At 37.0% G+C, this 16,155-nt stretch overlaps 1 protein-coding gene across 1 annotated transcript in view; it reads left to right on the forward strand.

The window, feature by feature from the left end:
* The window catches only part of ANKUB1 (ankyrin repeat and ubiquitin domain containing 1), a 38,627-nt gene that overhangs the window by 14,027 nt on the left and 8,445 nt on the right, over window positions 1–16,155 (forward strand). Inside the window, 3 exon segments of the mRNA XM_074298350.1 lie at window positions 6,237–6,453; window positions 9,523–9,637; window positions 15,512–16,155. Coding sequence (XP_074154451.1) covers window positions 6,237–6,453; window positions 9,523–9,637; window positions 15,512–16,155 — 976 coding nt within the window.

Consider the following 16,155-nt stretch of genomic DNA (forward strand, 5'->3'; position numbering starts at 1 on the left):
TAATTTAATTAAAATTACATTATATATAGTAAAAATGGTATATATATATCAAAGAACTGTTTTAAAATAAATTTATGATTTATCACCGATAGGAGCGATGGTTCAGTGAGTAGAGCACTGGCCCTGAAGTCAGGAGGACCTGAGTTCATATCTTAGGCAAAAAGAGGGTCATAAGGGGGGAAAGTATAAGAAACCCTGGGCTAGATGACTCCTCAGGAGGTCCTTTCTATCCCCTGACTACCTAAGAGAAGATAGTCACTTAAAGCCATAAAAACCATTCTCTCCCAAGGGATTGCTAGACTCATTCAGGAAGATCCCTTCCACTTTGAAGTAGCTGAGTGGGTCACGGGGGAGAGCCCTAAGACACCACACAGTATGAACGAGCCTCCTGAAATTCCTGCTGCTTCCAGTCATCAGCCTAACCCCAGTTCTGGTCAGACTCGCCCCTAACTCATAAACACTGGCCAAAGTTTCAGTCTGGATTGAGCCCTTACTGAGGCTCTGGAACTACACAAGCCAGGGCTTGAATGCAGGGAAATCTCACAGATCTCTGGCCATAGTCCAAGATGGGTAAACAGAAACTACTGCTTCAAAAATAGGACCCCACAAAACATCCAGGGCTCAGAAAATGCCGTTGTGCCGGCTGCAGGCTTCCTAATCTTCCTCAGTTGACTGGAGGCATTCACCTTCTCAAGGCCCAGTCTTGCATTGCACAATTGTACAGACAAACATCACCAGAGACCCAAGTGGTATTTACCCAATCAGATATAAGTTCCCCCAGGAGGCTGGTCACACCTTCCAAGAACCCTTCTGAGAATCTGGGGAAACAAAACACTTTACTGTATTATTTTATTTTATTTTTTTTGGCAGGGCTAGGAAATAGTCAGCTGATAAATAAAATATCCTTCTAAGTGCCCCAAATGCTTATGGGTAAGAACTTGTCCTTAGTCCTTTCATCAAATGCTGAATACAGGCAGCTATTAGGTAGTGAGATAGACTTGAAAAACATTCCATTCTGCTTGCAGTCTTTGTTTTGTGATTGTGTGAAGAACTGGTCAGCCTGTGCACAATTATTTAAAATTATGTAGTGGTTTTACCAGTTTTATAGGCATTGTTCTACCCCTAAAGGTATTGCATGAACAGTTTCAAATGTCCTTATGAAAGGTATTTTACAAATATGTTAGGCTTTTGTAAAAGCTTTTGTTAGTTTTCTTTTGGAAGGGGGGATACAGTCCCTTTTTAAAAAATCAGTTTTCAAAAGAATAATACTATGCATATATTGGATTTAACATATATTTCTACCATGTTTAACATATACTGGATGACTTGCCATCTAGGGGAGGAAATGGGGGATGAACACAAGGTTTTGCAAGGGTTAATGTTGAAAAATTATTCATGCATATGTTTTGAAAATAAAAAGTTTTCACTGCCCACTGGAATAATATTCTTTTCCAGTACCACTCTCTCTTTATCCTCACCTATTTCCCTAATTTGACTTTATGCCTCTGTGTCAGGATTTCTAACCTTACTTCCCAATCGCTATAATAAACCTCTTATCAATCTAGGTTTTCAGGTTTATAAATTTCTTTCCAAAGAATTCCTGCGCTGCCAGAAGGGGGTTCTCCAAAACTCTCTACACCCTTGCATCAAATCCCAATGGGGTGCAAGGGAGCCAAACTTCTCCATTTGGCTCCCTGAATCTCGAACCTACCACTAGAACTTATCATTTAACTCCCTGACCACCAGAAATCCTAATTTCATTTTGGTTCCCTAACTGGGAACCCTGAAAACTAAACTTCACCTCATCAATTCCACTCCCTCATTTTTAATAGATAACAAAAGTGAGATTAGATGACTTATCTCAGCTTACACAAGCAGAAGGAAGTGTCAAGAGGGTTTGAACCCAGATCCTTGCTCCCTGATTTTCTTTATAAATGGATAAAGATCTATTAACAATGAGGGGACTCCATGGGAGAAAAATAACAGAAAAAAGGAAAAGCAAATGTGATTTTTTGAGGGGATAGGCAAGTAGGCAATCAGATAGTTTGGGCTATTCTATTCCAGGCAGAATAGGGTTCTTGGAAACTATACTTTTAAATTTGTGCTTCTATATCAAGAGAGGCCCTAAGGTGAGTGGATAAAGCCAATCTTAGCGTCAGGAAAATCTGCTTCTGATAAATACTTTGTGTTATTTTCTCTTCCAACTTTCAATTTATTGTTTATTTACTTATTCATTATCCATTGATGACAAATTTTACTTTTAGAATTTTGACTTCCAAATTCTTTTCCTCCCTTCTCAGCAATAATGATACCCATTTATATATGTGACCACATATTCTTGAAGAGGCAACATGGTACAGTGGAAAGAATACTGGTTTGGAATCAGAAGTCCAGGTTTAAACACTGCTTCTGCTGCTCTGTATAACAGGAAGAAAGAGCCACAGAAGGGAAAGTTCAGCACAGGAGTGCTGGTCTGAGGAATTGATTCAGTCCACAAACATTAACTATATTGTTTGTTGAATTTAAGTGACAGGTAAACAGTGATAGTCCATTACTTATGGGGACTTATATAAATGCAGTCAATCTGCAGCCTCCTAGTAGCCAAAGCTTTCACATCTAGTCCCAAGACATGCAGAAGACAAGACTAATTGCTCCTTGTTTCTGTTTCAGGAAATGGCTTAGGTGACCCTCCCCAAAAGAAACTGTTAACAATTAAAATGGAAAGAATGAATTCCCAGAGGTCGGATACCTCTGACACTACCTGGGTGAACTTGGTTTGGGAAGGCTTATGTTAAAAGGAAAATTCTTTGTTCCAGGTTTCTCCCTGATTAAGGGAAGCAAAACTCAGAACAAAGAGAATTAAAAGGATTTTCTTGGAAGTGTGTCAAGGTGTAAAACTGACAGCTGATATCAGCAAGGGTTTCAAGACGGAGCCAGCTTTTCTTTTTTTTGGAATCTTTCATAATGAGATGAAAACAATTGGGATAGGTCTGGCCAGATCAGCAAAAGGGGAAAGGCCTCTGCACCCCAGTACTTCCCCAGCTGTTGGGTCTTGAAGGCTAACCAGAAAGCTCTTAGGGGATACACAACAGGTGACACATCAATTCTTTCTCTGGATATGGATAGCGTTTTTCATCATAAGTCCTTCAGAGCTCAACCACTATGTGGTTGAGAGCAGCTAAATCATTCACAGTTGATTATACAATTCTGCTGTTCTATATACAGTATTCTCTTGGTTCTGCTCATTTCACTTTACATCAGTTCATACGTTCCAGGTTTTTCTGAAAGCATCCTGGTCATTTCTTATAGCACACAATCATATACAACAAATACAACAACTTGTCCAGCCATTGCCTAATTGATGGACAGTCTATCAATTTCTGGTTCTTTGCTACTACTAAAAGAGCTGCTATAAATATATTTTTGTACATTATGGATCCATTTCCTTTTTTTTCCCTTTGGGAAACAAATCTAGTAGTGGTATTGCTTGGTCACAGTGTATACATGGTTTTTAACCCTTTGGACATAATACCAAATTGCTCTATAGATGATTTAATCAGTATATAACTTTACCAACAATGCATAAATGATTCAATTTTCCCACCTTCTCTCCAACATTTGTTATTTTTCTTTTCTGTCTTATTAGCTAATCTGATAGGCAAAAGTGGTAGCTTAAAGTTATTTTAATTTTCTTTTCTTTAATCAATACTGATTTAGAACTTTTTTTCAAGACAATAGATGGCTTTGACTACTTTTCCTAAAAACTATTGGTTCATAGCCTTCAACCATTTATCATTTGAGGAATGGTTATTTCTACAAATTTGATTCAATTTTCTATTTGAGAAATGAGGCTTTTATCAGAGAAACTTTATAGCAGGGTGATGCAAAGGCTGCAGAGGGGCTGCAACAGCCTCCCCCAGCACTGATTTACAAATAGGAATGAGAATAACAGGTCACTCAGAGGGCTATTATAGGCTCTAGAGGATAAATGAGTGAGAGAACAGAAAAATGGTGTCTGCTCTCTGCCGTAGCCTTAATAAAGGGACTAGCCTTTTAAGCTTACCCCCTTAGATCTCAGTTACAGAACTGCCCCCTTTCCCCTTCACGTGTGTGTGTGTGTGTGTGTGTGTGTGTGTGAGAGAGAGAGAGAGAGAGAGAGAGAGAGAGAGAGAGAGAGAGAGAGAGAGAGAGACAGAGAGAGAGAGAGAGAGAGACAGAGAGAGACAGAGAGAGACAGAGAGAGAGAGACAGAGAGACAGAGAGAGAGAGAGAGAGAGAGAGAGAGAGAGAGAGAGAGAGAGAGAGAGAGAGAGGAGAGAGACAGAAACAGAGAGAGAGAGAAAGGGAAAGAGAGAGAGAGAGAGAGTGTGTATGTGTGTGTATTCTTGTGCTATGAGACCTTTAAGGATAGCTCCAAGATGCCCAAGGTCATGAGAACATTGCTCACTGAAGGATTTGGCAATGTATCATCAAAGCAGGAACAACTCTGCCTCCACACCACCTTCTGAACCTTCCCTATTGCCTATATTAAAGTCACAAGACCCTCCTGAGCAGAGGTCACAGGACCTTGACAGATTCAATCTTGGATCCCCTGAAAGCATCCCCCAACTGAAAATATTTTCCTGACATCTACTCTCAGACCTAAAACTTCTACTATTACTATATTTTAATGGTGTCTTAATTGGACTTAAGACAATATTTTTGGTTTTTATTATCTCTGAGAGGTAAGAATTAGCTAGGTAGTATTGAAATCAGGGAATTCTTTTCTGATAAATCTGCTACCACCCATTTGACCTATAACTGAAATCTAGACTCTGTGATACAAAAGAGGGTTACATTTTTTATATAGAAGAAAAAGGTCTATAGCAGGGAGGAGAGGCAGGGATACAAGGAGATTTTGCCTGGGAACAATATGAAAACTGCTTTAGGAGGTAGAATATAAAGTAGAGACTTTTTTTTTTTTTTTTTTTTTTTTTTTTTTTAAGTAGAGACTTTGAAAGGAATTATATATTTGAAGGACAAACTACCTATTTCCTTTTCCTTCCAAATATAATTAAAGTGTTCCTACTTCTGAAGAGGTTGAGGGGGATTTACTGATTCCTCCAGGTTTGGTATGTCACAAAGCATCATCACTTGAAATAATTTCATATTTATTCCACATACATTTTTGTATTTACTTATTCACTTATATGTTCTTTTCTCCATAGCAGAATGTAAGCTCCCGAGGACAGGTTTTTTGTTTTAGGTTTTGTTGTTATAAACTCAGCTCATAACACAGTACTTCAAACATTAGAATATTTATTGAAGTGAAATGAACTAAACTGAAGTTGACTCACATGATTAGGAAACTACTATATTACCATGATGAGAGTAAAATGTTCAGTTTTGAGGATTTTGAGGAACTTGTCTTGGGTTCCCCTTTCTTTAAAAAAACAAAACACAATAGCTTGCCGCTTACTAACTTTAGGAATTTTTAAGGGTGTGTGTGTGTGTGTGTGTGTGTGTGTGTGTGTGTGTGTGTGTGTGTGTGTGTGTTTTATGAATAAAGAAACTGGGGTAGTTTGCTCCCAAAAGTATAGTTGACCACTAATCTGTTTTTCTGTTCAAGAACTTTAGCTACACTCTTATTTTTATTTTTTACTTTTGAATTGCTTACAAAACAATAGGGAATAAAGCCAGAAATTTTTATGAAACTAAATGAAAGATTAGGGGTAAACAACGTTTCCAATCACACTGGAAAGAAGTAGGGCCATTTCCCAAACAAAATGACACAAAGTTATTTAAGCTCCTTATCCCCTTGGTTCAGCAACAAGTGAAACCTAATTACTCTTAATCCTAAATAAATCACTTAGATGGCATAGTGGGTGGAACATTGGAGTTGAAGTCAGGAGACCTTCATTCAATCCTTCTTTGTCTCTAGCACAACTATGGGCAAATCACTTAACCCCTCTCAGTCTCAACTTTTCTCCTCCCTGAAATGATAGATAGCATCTAGCTCCCCGGATTGTTGGCAAGATCAAATGAAATAACATGCAAAGTTCTTTGCAAAGCTTAAGGTACTATACAAGTATTAGCTATAATCATTATTAAAATAAAAAGAACAAACATCTCAACGGCAGAAAAACAGACTAGAGTTCAGTGGAACTTGAATGTTTTCTTCCCATCCCTGCCTCTTGGACAACAGAGCTAACATACTTCAAGATGAATACTCTCTTTACTTTTTTCTCTCTACTTAGAAAGAAAACAAACCAACCCTCTACATCTACAATGCAGTAACTCAAGAAACAATGCCGATAAAGGGGAGCACTTGCCTTCTTGGTAAAAAAGTATCCTACCTGAAAACACTGATAAGCCTGAGGTGTGGCTTTCCAGTGAGCATCTTCTGTCTCCGGACCCCTCAAGGAAAGGAGATGTATGACTGTAACACACTGATGGATTATCAAACAGACATAGGTGCAGTATATAATTTTATTTTTTTACTTTGGAAATTCTTTCTGAACTTCTGTCTGAATTCTTTTTTGGTACAGAAATTTGGCTTCAAATTAATGTAAGAAATTACAACTGATTTTTATATAGTAAGTGCTAATATCTCCATTTTATGGATCAGCAAACTGTGGCTTAGAGAAGCAATGTTGAATATTGCCTGAAGTAAATTATTTGAGGATTGGAGAAAGAAATTAGAGGGGGAAGACTTTTAGTTATACTATATAAAGATACTCATTATACTACATAAAGTTATATAGTTATACGATGTAAAGATACTTGTTTTAATGAGGTTTGTGCTATGTCTACCATCCACATAGGTAGCTTCAACTTTTCCTATAGAATTCATAGAATAATAACATATAATAATAATAACATATAATAATAATATAATAATAACATAAGGAACATTTATAGTTCTTTAAGATCTGCAAAGTGTTTCACAAATAGGATTTCATTTTATCCTCACAATAACCCTGGGAGGTAGATACTATAAATTATCCTCATTTTACAAAAGAGGAAACTGAGGCAGAGAGAGGTTTAGTGATTTGCTTGGCTCATCACAAGTAGCTAGTATTCGAGGCCAGATTTGATTTTCTCATTCTAAATGTAGCCATTACACCACATACCTGCCTCCTATCCAATGAAATCTTCTCCAAACAATTATGAAGACTTAACATTTCTCCTTTTTGTAACTTGTTCTTGTTTCAGGACCTCAAAGTCCTTTGAGATTTATTAATCTAAGCTAGCCAAACATCACCAAGCTATGTGACAAAATTGTTTTGTAACAGGGCAACTGAAAGGACACTGAAAGCCCCTTTTCCCTTAATGTATTATGCAAGTTTTGTTTGCCCAACATTGTGCTAAACATTAGGAAGCATTAGAAAAGTCATCCAGTTTGCCTCATGCTAAAGGAACTCACGAGCTGCTTTCTTACATCAAACATGAGAACATCAACAAGTTGAGAATAGACCCTGCTCTGCTAGTTTTCAGATGATCCTCCTGAGAGTTTAATATGACAGCTCCTCTCAGTACCTGTATAGCAAACATTCAAGCAATACACTTTCATTGAATGAATACTGTTACTTTTGCTTTTGTTATATGGTTGGGAGACATGTTTCCTAAAAATTGAGATAGAAAGCTATAAATCCTAAAGGGAGTCTTCATGGGATTCTAGAAAAGGAGAGAAAGGTTTCCAGAATTCAGGTACTCTGAGTTGTGCCTTTACCACTTGATGTTTCCAGCCAAGAGGCCAGAAGAAAAAGCTAACCAGTCAGTGCCTTTCTGTGTGACTAAAACTAGACCTATCCTGGTTTCCCTTGCAAGTTCAGGTGACAAATAAAAGGATGTAAATAGATGCACATGTCTAAGTCTACTACAAATGTTAATGAAATGCAAAACAACAATTTATAAAATACAACTTTTATAACAATAAATGAACAGTCTCAAATCTGGGTTCCAGCCGCACTGAGCTCAAGTAGGACAACGGGAAGGGAATGAAGCCCTTCAGTTCTTACACATTGCCCACAATACAACAGCTTTTTTACAGGTACTGCAACTGCTGTAGGAAGAAGCTAGTCTTATATCTTGTCATTTAGCACATTAGCTTTCCCTTCTTCCTGTGGATTGGGGAGAGACCCCTGCCTGGCAGTGACAACACTGTTGCTGCTCTACTCTGGATGCACATCTTCTACTCCCTCTTAGTTTCTTCTCTTCTTTGTGGGCTCTTTCAAGTTTCACCCCCTTCCTGATACCATGTACTAGTTCCTTGCATAGTGAAAACTCAAAATCCCAGGCAATCTTTGTGGGTCATTTCTCCCCTTGCAAAGGAGTTATTACACATAAGAAGGGAATAGAATTAAAATATGTGTAATCTCACAATAAATTAGTATTTTATAGATAATCAAGTATCAGTAAATGAAAGAATTTAATTCATATTAGACTGTTAAAACTCTTCTTTCCTATGCCTTTCTCTAGGGAAATTAAATGTCTTAGAAAAAAAATCCGGAGAATTAGCTACCCTTTCATAAACAAATTTGAATTTCCAATTATGGAATCTTTGATAAGTGCTTTAGTCAAATCATTACTAAAGAACTGTTGTAAAATTACACTTTTCTAGATAAGAAATCACCCTATATGTCAGGGGACCTTCTTACCGTGATAGGGCTGATCTGAGTCAGAGTCAGATCATAGTAAATTGGGACCAGAAACTTATCAACTTATCAACCAACAACTGTGGAGAAATAAATACAGTAAATAAAAAGGAAGGTCAAGGACACATGATGTCTAAATTAGGTATGAAGCCAAGGTGGACTCTGGAAATTGTCAAGTTCTGCTAAGCCAAAATCAAGAACCACTGGGGAGCAGGACCAGTCACATTAGGTTCAGTCACATAGACAGGCATGATGGGTCTAGGTAGGATCCCTTCCTTGCTTATATATTTAGCCCTACATGCTCAGTTGCACGTATTCATTTGAAAAGGGGAAGAAAGTGCAAATAACAAAGAATGAGGAAAAGGGAAGAAAAGACAAATTACTCAATGGCAAAAGGGAAGAGAAGGCAAGGAGAAAAAAAAAAGAAATAGAAAATGGAAGATAATGCTTAGGTCAAATGAAAGGTCTCATATAGACTGAAATAGAGCAATACTTTTTGTTTCTTATATGGTACCAAGCATTCTTGGTCTCCAAGATCAAAAGCAGTTCAAAAGAGCATTTAAAAAAATTTTTTTTCATATAGATGTTTATAATACACATTTTTTTCCTTTTGAAAGCTGTTTATGTCCTTTGACTATGCACATGTAAGAGAAACTTGATTATAGAAGAAGAAATGGAAGTACTCTGAAGTCCAAATGAAGGACTGAGCCAGAAGCAGAAAGCCTTCAGACTAATACAGAGGCCAGTTCTACTCTCCTGGCAGAAACATACTTTCTTGTCACATCCACAATAGCAAATCACCTCCATTTTGGTCGGGCAAACTTTGTGGACTATAAATCACAGTCAGAAACAAGGATGATAAAATATTATTCTTCCTCACCTACAGGAACAGAACTTCGCTTAGATGTATGGGATGGATGGAAAGAATTTCTGACTGGTTGTCTCCAAGGACAAAAGCTTAAAGTCCAACGGTATCTATCAGAAGAGGAACCAGTACTCAAGTATGGATGCTAAAAATAAATGTTAACTATATTAACAAAGTTTATCCCGCCCCCCAAGCAATACTCACAAGAACAGCATTTCCTTATAATCTTTGACACAGATCTGCAATGCTACAATAAACGGTGACTCTACTATATTCCATAAAGTGATAGGAAATCCAGAATTGGAAGGAATTGCAGAGGGCATTTTGTTCATTTCTTACTGTATGGGTCTGTAGCTTCATGATACACAGAAAAAATGAGGGAGATGTATAGTTAAAGATTTATAGCCAAAATAGATATATCTCAGGCTTTTTATCTGTGTGAAGAAACTGTCATTGGTCCGTGCTTTGAAACTTTCTATGAAGTCTGACTTCTGCCTAGATTTTTTTGGATACCTGCTAGATTCTCCCTCTCAGTGACTTATTTCCCACAAAAGGTATGTTCTCTCCCTCCAGGTCTGTTGATTGCAACTAGACTCAAGCAGCCCTTGCTCCTCCATTCTCTCCATCTCACCTTCACAGTGTGGATGGGAACCTGGCAGGAAAAGTGAATGCTATTCAAGCTCTTCCATCCAGTTTGGCTGAATCCCTTAATTGAACAGCTCCTGGACTCCTCCATTATCTCACTGCCCTCTGCTGGAGCTGTTTTCCATTGCTAGAGCATGTTCTTCAAAGCAAGGCGGGGTATCTTTAGTCATATCCATAGCCTAGCCAACCAGAACAGAAAAGAACCTCCCTTTTGACTTCCTTATAGCAGAAATTCTCCTAATGTAATAAGAAAATTCTTCTCAACTTCCATTATGCCTTGCTAGAGAGTGGCTGGAGAATGAGCATTATGACAAAAGGGAAGAGAAGGCAATATATAAATAAATAAATAAACAAATATTATATATATAAAATACAGAAATATAGAGAGAATGGAAGATAAGTTTAAGTCAAATGAAAGATCTCAGATAGACTAAAATAGAGCGGCATTTTACATGTTACCGAACATTCTTGGTCTCCAAGATCAAAAGCAGTTCAAAAGAGCATTTTTTTTCATATAGATATTTATAATACGCAAATTATTTTTCTTTTGAAAATTGTTTATGTCCTTTGACAGTGCACATGTAAGAGAAACTCTCCTGATGTGTGTGGCATTTAAAATGCTGTAAGAAAATTCTTCTCAAGTCCCATTCTGCCCTGCTAAATAGAGAATGGCCAGGGGTATGGGTACCTAGGTGCACAGTAGATAAAATCCAGGCTTAAAAGTCAGGAAGATATTTTCCTGAATTCAAATCCGGCCTCAGACACTCACTAACTGTGTCACCCTGAGCAAGGCACTTAACCCTGTTTGCCTCAGTTTTCTTATCTATAAAATGAGCTAAAGAAGCAGATGTCAAACCATTCCAGTGTTTTTTTTTTTCTAGAAAACCCGAAAATTATGTCATGAAGAGTTGGACACAACTGAACAGCAACAACAGAGTGTGTATATTATCCCGAAGTTGCCCTTAGCAGCCCTGAAGGGATGAGATGGCATTGGTCACTTTTGATTTTAATTTTGCACTTTCATTCAGATCTCAGGTCCTCACCTCCAACAACCTACCCATTTCTTTCTTCTTCCTTCCTTCCTTCCTTCCTTCCTTCCTTCCTTCCTTCCTTCCTTCCTTCCTTCCTTCCTTCCTTCCTTCCTTCCTTCCTTCCTTCCTTCCTTCCTTCCTTCCTTCCTTCCTTCCTTCCTTCCTTCCTTCCTTCCTTCCTTCCTTTTTCTGAGGCAATTGGGGTTAAGTGACTTGCCAAGGATCACACAGCTAGGAAGTGTTAAGTGTCTGAGGTCAGATTTGAACTCAGGTCCTCCTGACTTCAAGGCTGGTGCTCTATCCACTACACCAACTAGCTGCTCTCTTATCCATTTCTAATTGTTGAAATTGCATTTCTCCATTACTGAGTCTATAGGTCCCATGTTTGATGGACCCTAAAACATTGGGAAGATTTAACAAACTTAATTCTTACTTAGCAAGAACAAATATCTCTGAAATCCCAAGTCTATAATATTAATTGAAATTCAATGAGTATTTTTAAAAAAATCAATGAGTGCTCACTTCTGCCTGGACTAGTGGCCCAGACAAACAAGTCAGTCTGATAGGAAGATATTAAATCAACATAAATTGTTCAATTTTTCCTGGCTTCCTTCAAAACTCATCTAGTTTACTGGCTTCTTCATGATTCAGCTCAAATCTCACTTCTATAGGAGACATTTCCCACTCTTCTCTCCTCTATCACTTTCTGAGATAACCTCTCATTTATAAAGTAAATATGTGTCTTACAAATATCTTGTATGAATTATTTGGTTATTTGGATGTGTCTATCCTGTTGGAACATTAGCTCTTTGAGGGCAGATACCCTGTTAAATTTTTTAAATTTTTTATGATTTTCTTTTTATTGCCAACTTAACAGTGTCTGGCACACAATAAGTGCTTAATAATTGCTTGTTAACTTTGAATACCTTCCTTTTCCCAGTTATTCTTGGACTTCTGCCAAAGTTTTATCTAACTTAGTTATCATAGGAAGCTGGGTCTATTCTACACTGCTGAAGGCACTGCCCACAGACAAGGAATATCACATTTCACTATAGCCCCATGTTGAACCATAAGCCAGAGCTTCCTCCCCTAAACAGGAAGATAAGAGCCCATTTAATGAAGTCCATGCACAAGCATGATTGTCACTCTTGCTTTACAACTATACCATTAACCTGGGCCCAGAAACACCATTTCCTATATAACTTGCCTATAATACAGTAAGTACATAATACAAATTATTGGGTTGGATTGCTGGACATAACACTCCTAAATATAATTTTGTTCAATAGTCTTCTGGTTATCATTCAGACCATAGATTTAGAGATAGGAGAGACACTTTGAGGTTATCTATTCCAGGTACCTCATTTTACAGACGAAGAAATTGAGGTCCATTGATATCTTAAGGTTACTGAGTAATAAGTGTCAGAGGCAGGATTCAAAACCTAATTTTGATTTCAAATCCAGTGTTCATTCCATTGCACCATGTAATGATGTATTTTATTTTAACATCAATATTATTCGGTCTCTATGACTATTACCATCCTCACAGAATAAAAACTGCAGATAACCTAGAGAGCATTATCAAGATAATTTGTATTATGTACTTACTGTATTATAGACTAGAACAAAAAAGTCACATCAAGGCTATGTTTGATGGAAAAGAATATGGGCTAGTCTTTTAGCAAGAGTGAAGGCTAACAAGAATATTGTACATAGCAACAAGATCATGTGATGGTCAGCTCTGATGGACTTGACTCTTTTCAGCAATGAGCTGATTCAGGCCAATTACAATAGACTTGTGATGGAGAAAACTATCTGCAACCAGAGAAAGGATGATGGGGACTGAATGTGAATCACAACATAGTGTTTTCACCTTTTTTGTTGTCGTTTGTTTGTTTCTTTTCCTTTCTTATTTTTTCCCTTTTTTAATTTCGTGCAGCATGGTGAATGTGGAAATATGTTTAGAATTGCACATTTTAATATATATTGGATTACTTGCTTTCAGGGAGGGAATGGGGGAAAGGAAGGGAGAAAAATTTGGAACACAAGGTTTTGCAAGGATGAATGTTGGAAACTTTGCTTATGTTTTGAAAATAAAAAGGTATTATTTAAAATTTAGTGCCATATCTAGGTTGTCCAATTTGCTAACCTTCAAACTGGGCCTTACATTTAATACTTCCTGGCTGTGTGACCTTGGATAAGTCATTTAACCCCATTTGCCTCAGGGGAAAAAAAAGAGTACATGGACAGAATTATACAGGATCAAACATCGGAGATTGTTATCTGTACCTGTGAAAGGAATGCTCACATTGGTGAGCTCATCGATTCATTTAAATTCTGAAGTATACTAAATGAATCACTTATGGAGTTTTTTTCCATTAATATAATCCATTGGAATTACCAGTTATTTAACTTTTTCCCTTGTTGAATTATTTTTAATTAAAAAGACAAATAACTACTTCCTTTGAATTATCAATAATTAGAAAGATAAATAACTACCTAAATAAAATCATGGTCTCAGGAATATGGATATTCCTTCCAATGATTCAAATCAAATCCTGTCTACTTTGTGCGACATTCATCTGTCTTCCCATAAATTTTTCCCAGGGATCTACACAAAGTATTAATAACTATACTCAAATTCTTTAGATATTGCTGGAGAATACTACTGCTGTCCATTGGTGTCTCACTCCAACTACAATTATGTAATGGATAATGTACTGAGAATTGGAAATCAAAAAGTCTTGAACCCAAATTCTGTCTTAGATACGTATTTGTTTGGGCAAAGGCAATTGGGGTTAAGTTGCTAGAGTATGTGATAGAAATATTTTTGGCACACTTCTACCTAACAAAGTGAAAAGAACCACAATAGAATATCTAATAATGTGCTTGGGTACCTAATGTTATTAGTTGTTTTTGTTTTGTTTTTTTAAATTAATTTTAACTATATTTTTAGAAACGTTTGATTTATTTGTACAAGATATAAAATGTAAACATAGCAAAACAAATAGTGAAACAATTGATACATGGTCGCATTTCATGTTCATGATCCCATTAAAGAATTATTATTATTTTTTGCTGAGCAATTGGGGTTAAGTGACTTGCCCAGGGTCACACAGCCAGGAAGTATTAAGTGCCTGAGATCACATTTGAACTCAGGTCCGCCTGACTTCAGGGCTGGTGCTCTATCTATTGCGCCACCTAGCTGCCCCTAAGGAATTATTTTTAAAAATCCATTCACTTGCAAATTCAAGTGTAAAAGCATGATGATGAATATCTATTATTCAAGTAACAGAAATTATATTGATAATACACTATTTAAATAAACTATTTAAAAGATGGTATTTTTTCCAATTTTACAAAATGTACATTATATTTCAATTTAATATATGATATATTGATAGTTCGTTCAATAGGTTCATTTTAGTTCTCTGTAATGCAGAGCTTGAATTTTACATTCAGTTTAGAAAGGAAAAGACTACATACCATCAGCATAGGTCAGCACCATCAGTTGGAGGTTATGTCACTTCCATAGCTACTTGTTTCTGCAATTATATTTTTTATTTATTATTATAGCTTTTTATTGACAAAATACATGCATGGATAATTTTTCAACATTGACCCTTGCAAACACTTCTGTTCCAACTTTTCCTCTCCTTCCCCGCACCCCCTCTATCAGGAGTACTGGTAGTCCCATACATGTTAAATATGTTAAAGTATATGTTAAATACAATATATGTATACATATTTATAGTTATCTTGTTGCACAAGAAAAATCGGATTTAGAAAGAAGGTAACAAATAACCTAGGAAGAAAAACAAAAATTCTGCAATTACATTTACACCCAATCCTTCTGACTCATGGGTTTCTCTGGTGATGCTGCTGATGGTACTGCTAGGAGCCACTTTTGGCACTTTGTCCATCCTGGCAGCAACTGGCAAGTTTTAAGGCTTTTGGGAATAGAGCCAAAGTCCTTATATTGATATGCACGTGGATTGGAGAAAAAACACTGACATTGTTGAGGTGTGCTATATATCTCAGGCAGGAATTGTTCATATGAATTCTCTGAGGATTGCTGGTGCACTATGCTGGGACTGAATGATTTCCTTACAAGTTGTCAAATTCTTTAGACATTACTGGAGAATACTATTGCTGTCCATTGGTGTCTCACTCCAACTACAATTACGTAATGGATAATGTACTGAGAATAGGAAATCAAAAAGTCTTGAACCCAAATTCTGTCTTAGATACTTATTTGTTTGGGCAAAGGCAATTGGGGTTAAGTTGCTAGAGTATGTAATAGAAATAATTTCCTATTTTGTGCATTTATTCAGGTACCAAAAGAGAGTAGCACTTTATATGGCTGCATTTTATGGATATATTGAACTCACAGAGTGGACTCTACAGCAGGGAGTAAGGCCCAATGAAGCAGTTGGGGTACATCCCTATCGAGAATGGTGTCGAGAAACGTATCATCCAGATACCATTAAATGTCCCATTCATGCAGCCTCCGAAACAGGACAACTATTGATCCTTAAGGCCTTCATCAATCACAATGTCTTATGTTTAGACTGTAAAAATGCAGTGGGACAAATACCACTGACAATCGCCCTTAAACACAGGCATAAAGACTGTGTATTATACTTGGTGGCTAAGATGTGGTCCATGGTTTCTTATTCTAAAATTTCAATCCCCATGAAAATCTATATTAAAATCAAACAATGGCTTCTCAGAGCTCAACGTCACATCCTTCGGAGAAGACGCCACAATGGGACTCGGATGTTTAGAACGCGAGTTGGAGATTTTGTCATGGTAGATGGCTTCACCCAGCCAAAAATGACCTCCAGAGAATGGAATAAAACTGGGAACAAGAGTATCAAAAACAAAGTTTCCAAATCACCAAATTTCCATGAAAAAACCCAAAGCAGGAAAACTTTGGATCCTTTAACAGTTTCACAGCAGGAGAAATGTGTAAGCA

The sequence above is a fragment of the Sminthopsis crassicaudata genome, chromosome 3, assembly GCF_048593235.1.
Source record: "Sminthopsis crassicaudata isolate SCR6 chromosome 3, ASM4859323v1, whole genome shotgun sequence".
In the NCBI taxonomy this organism is placed as follows: Eukaryota; Metazoa; Chordata; class Mammalia; order Dasyuromorphia; family Dasyuridae; genus Sminthopsis; species Sminthopsis crassicaudata.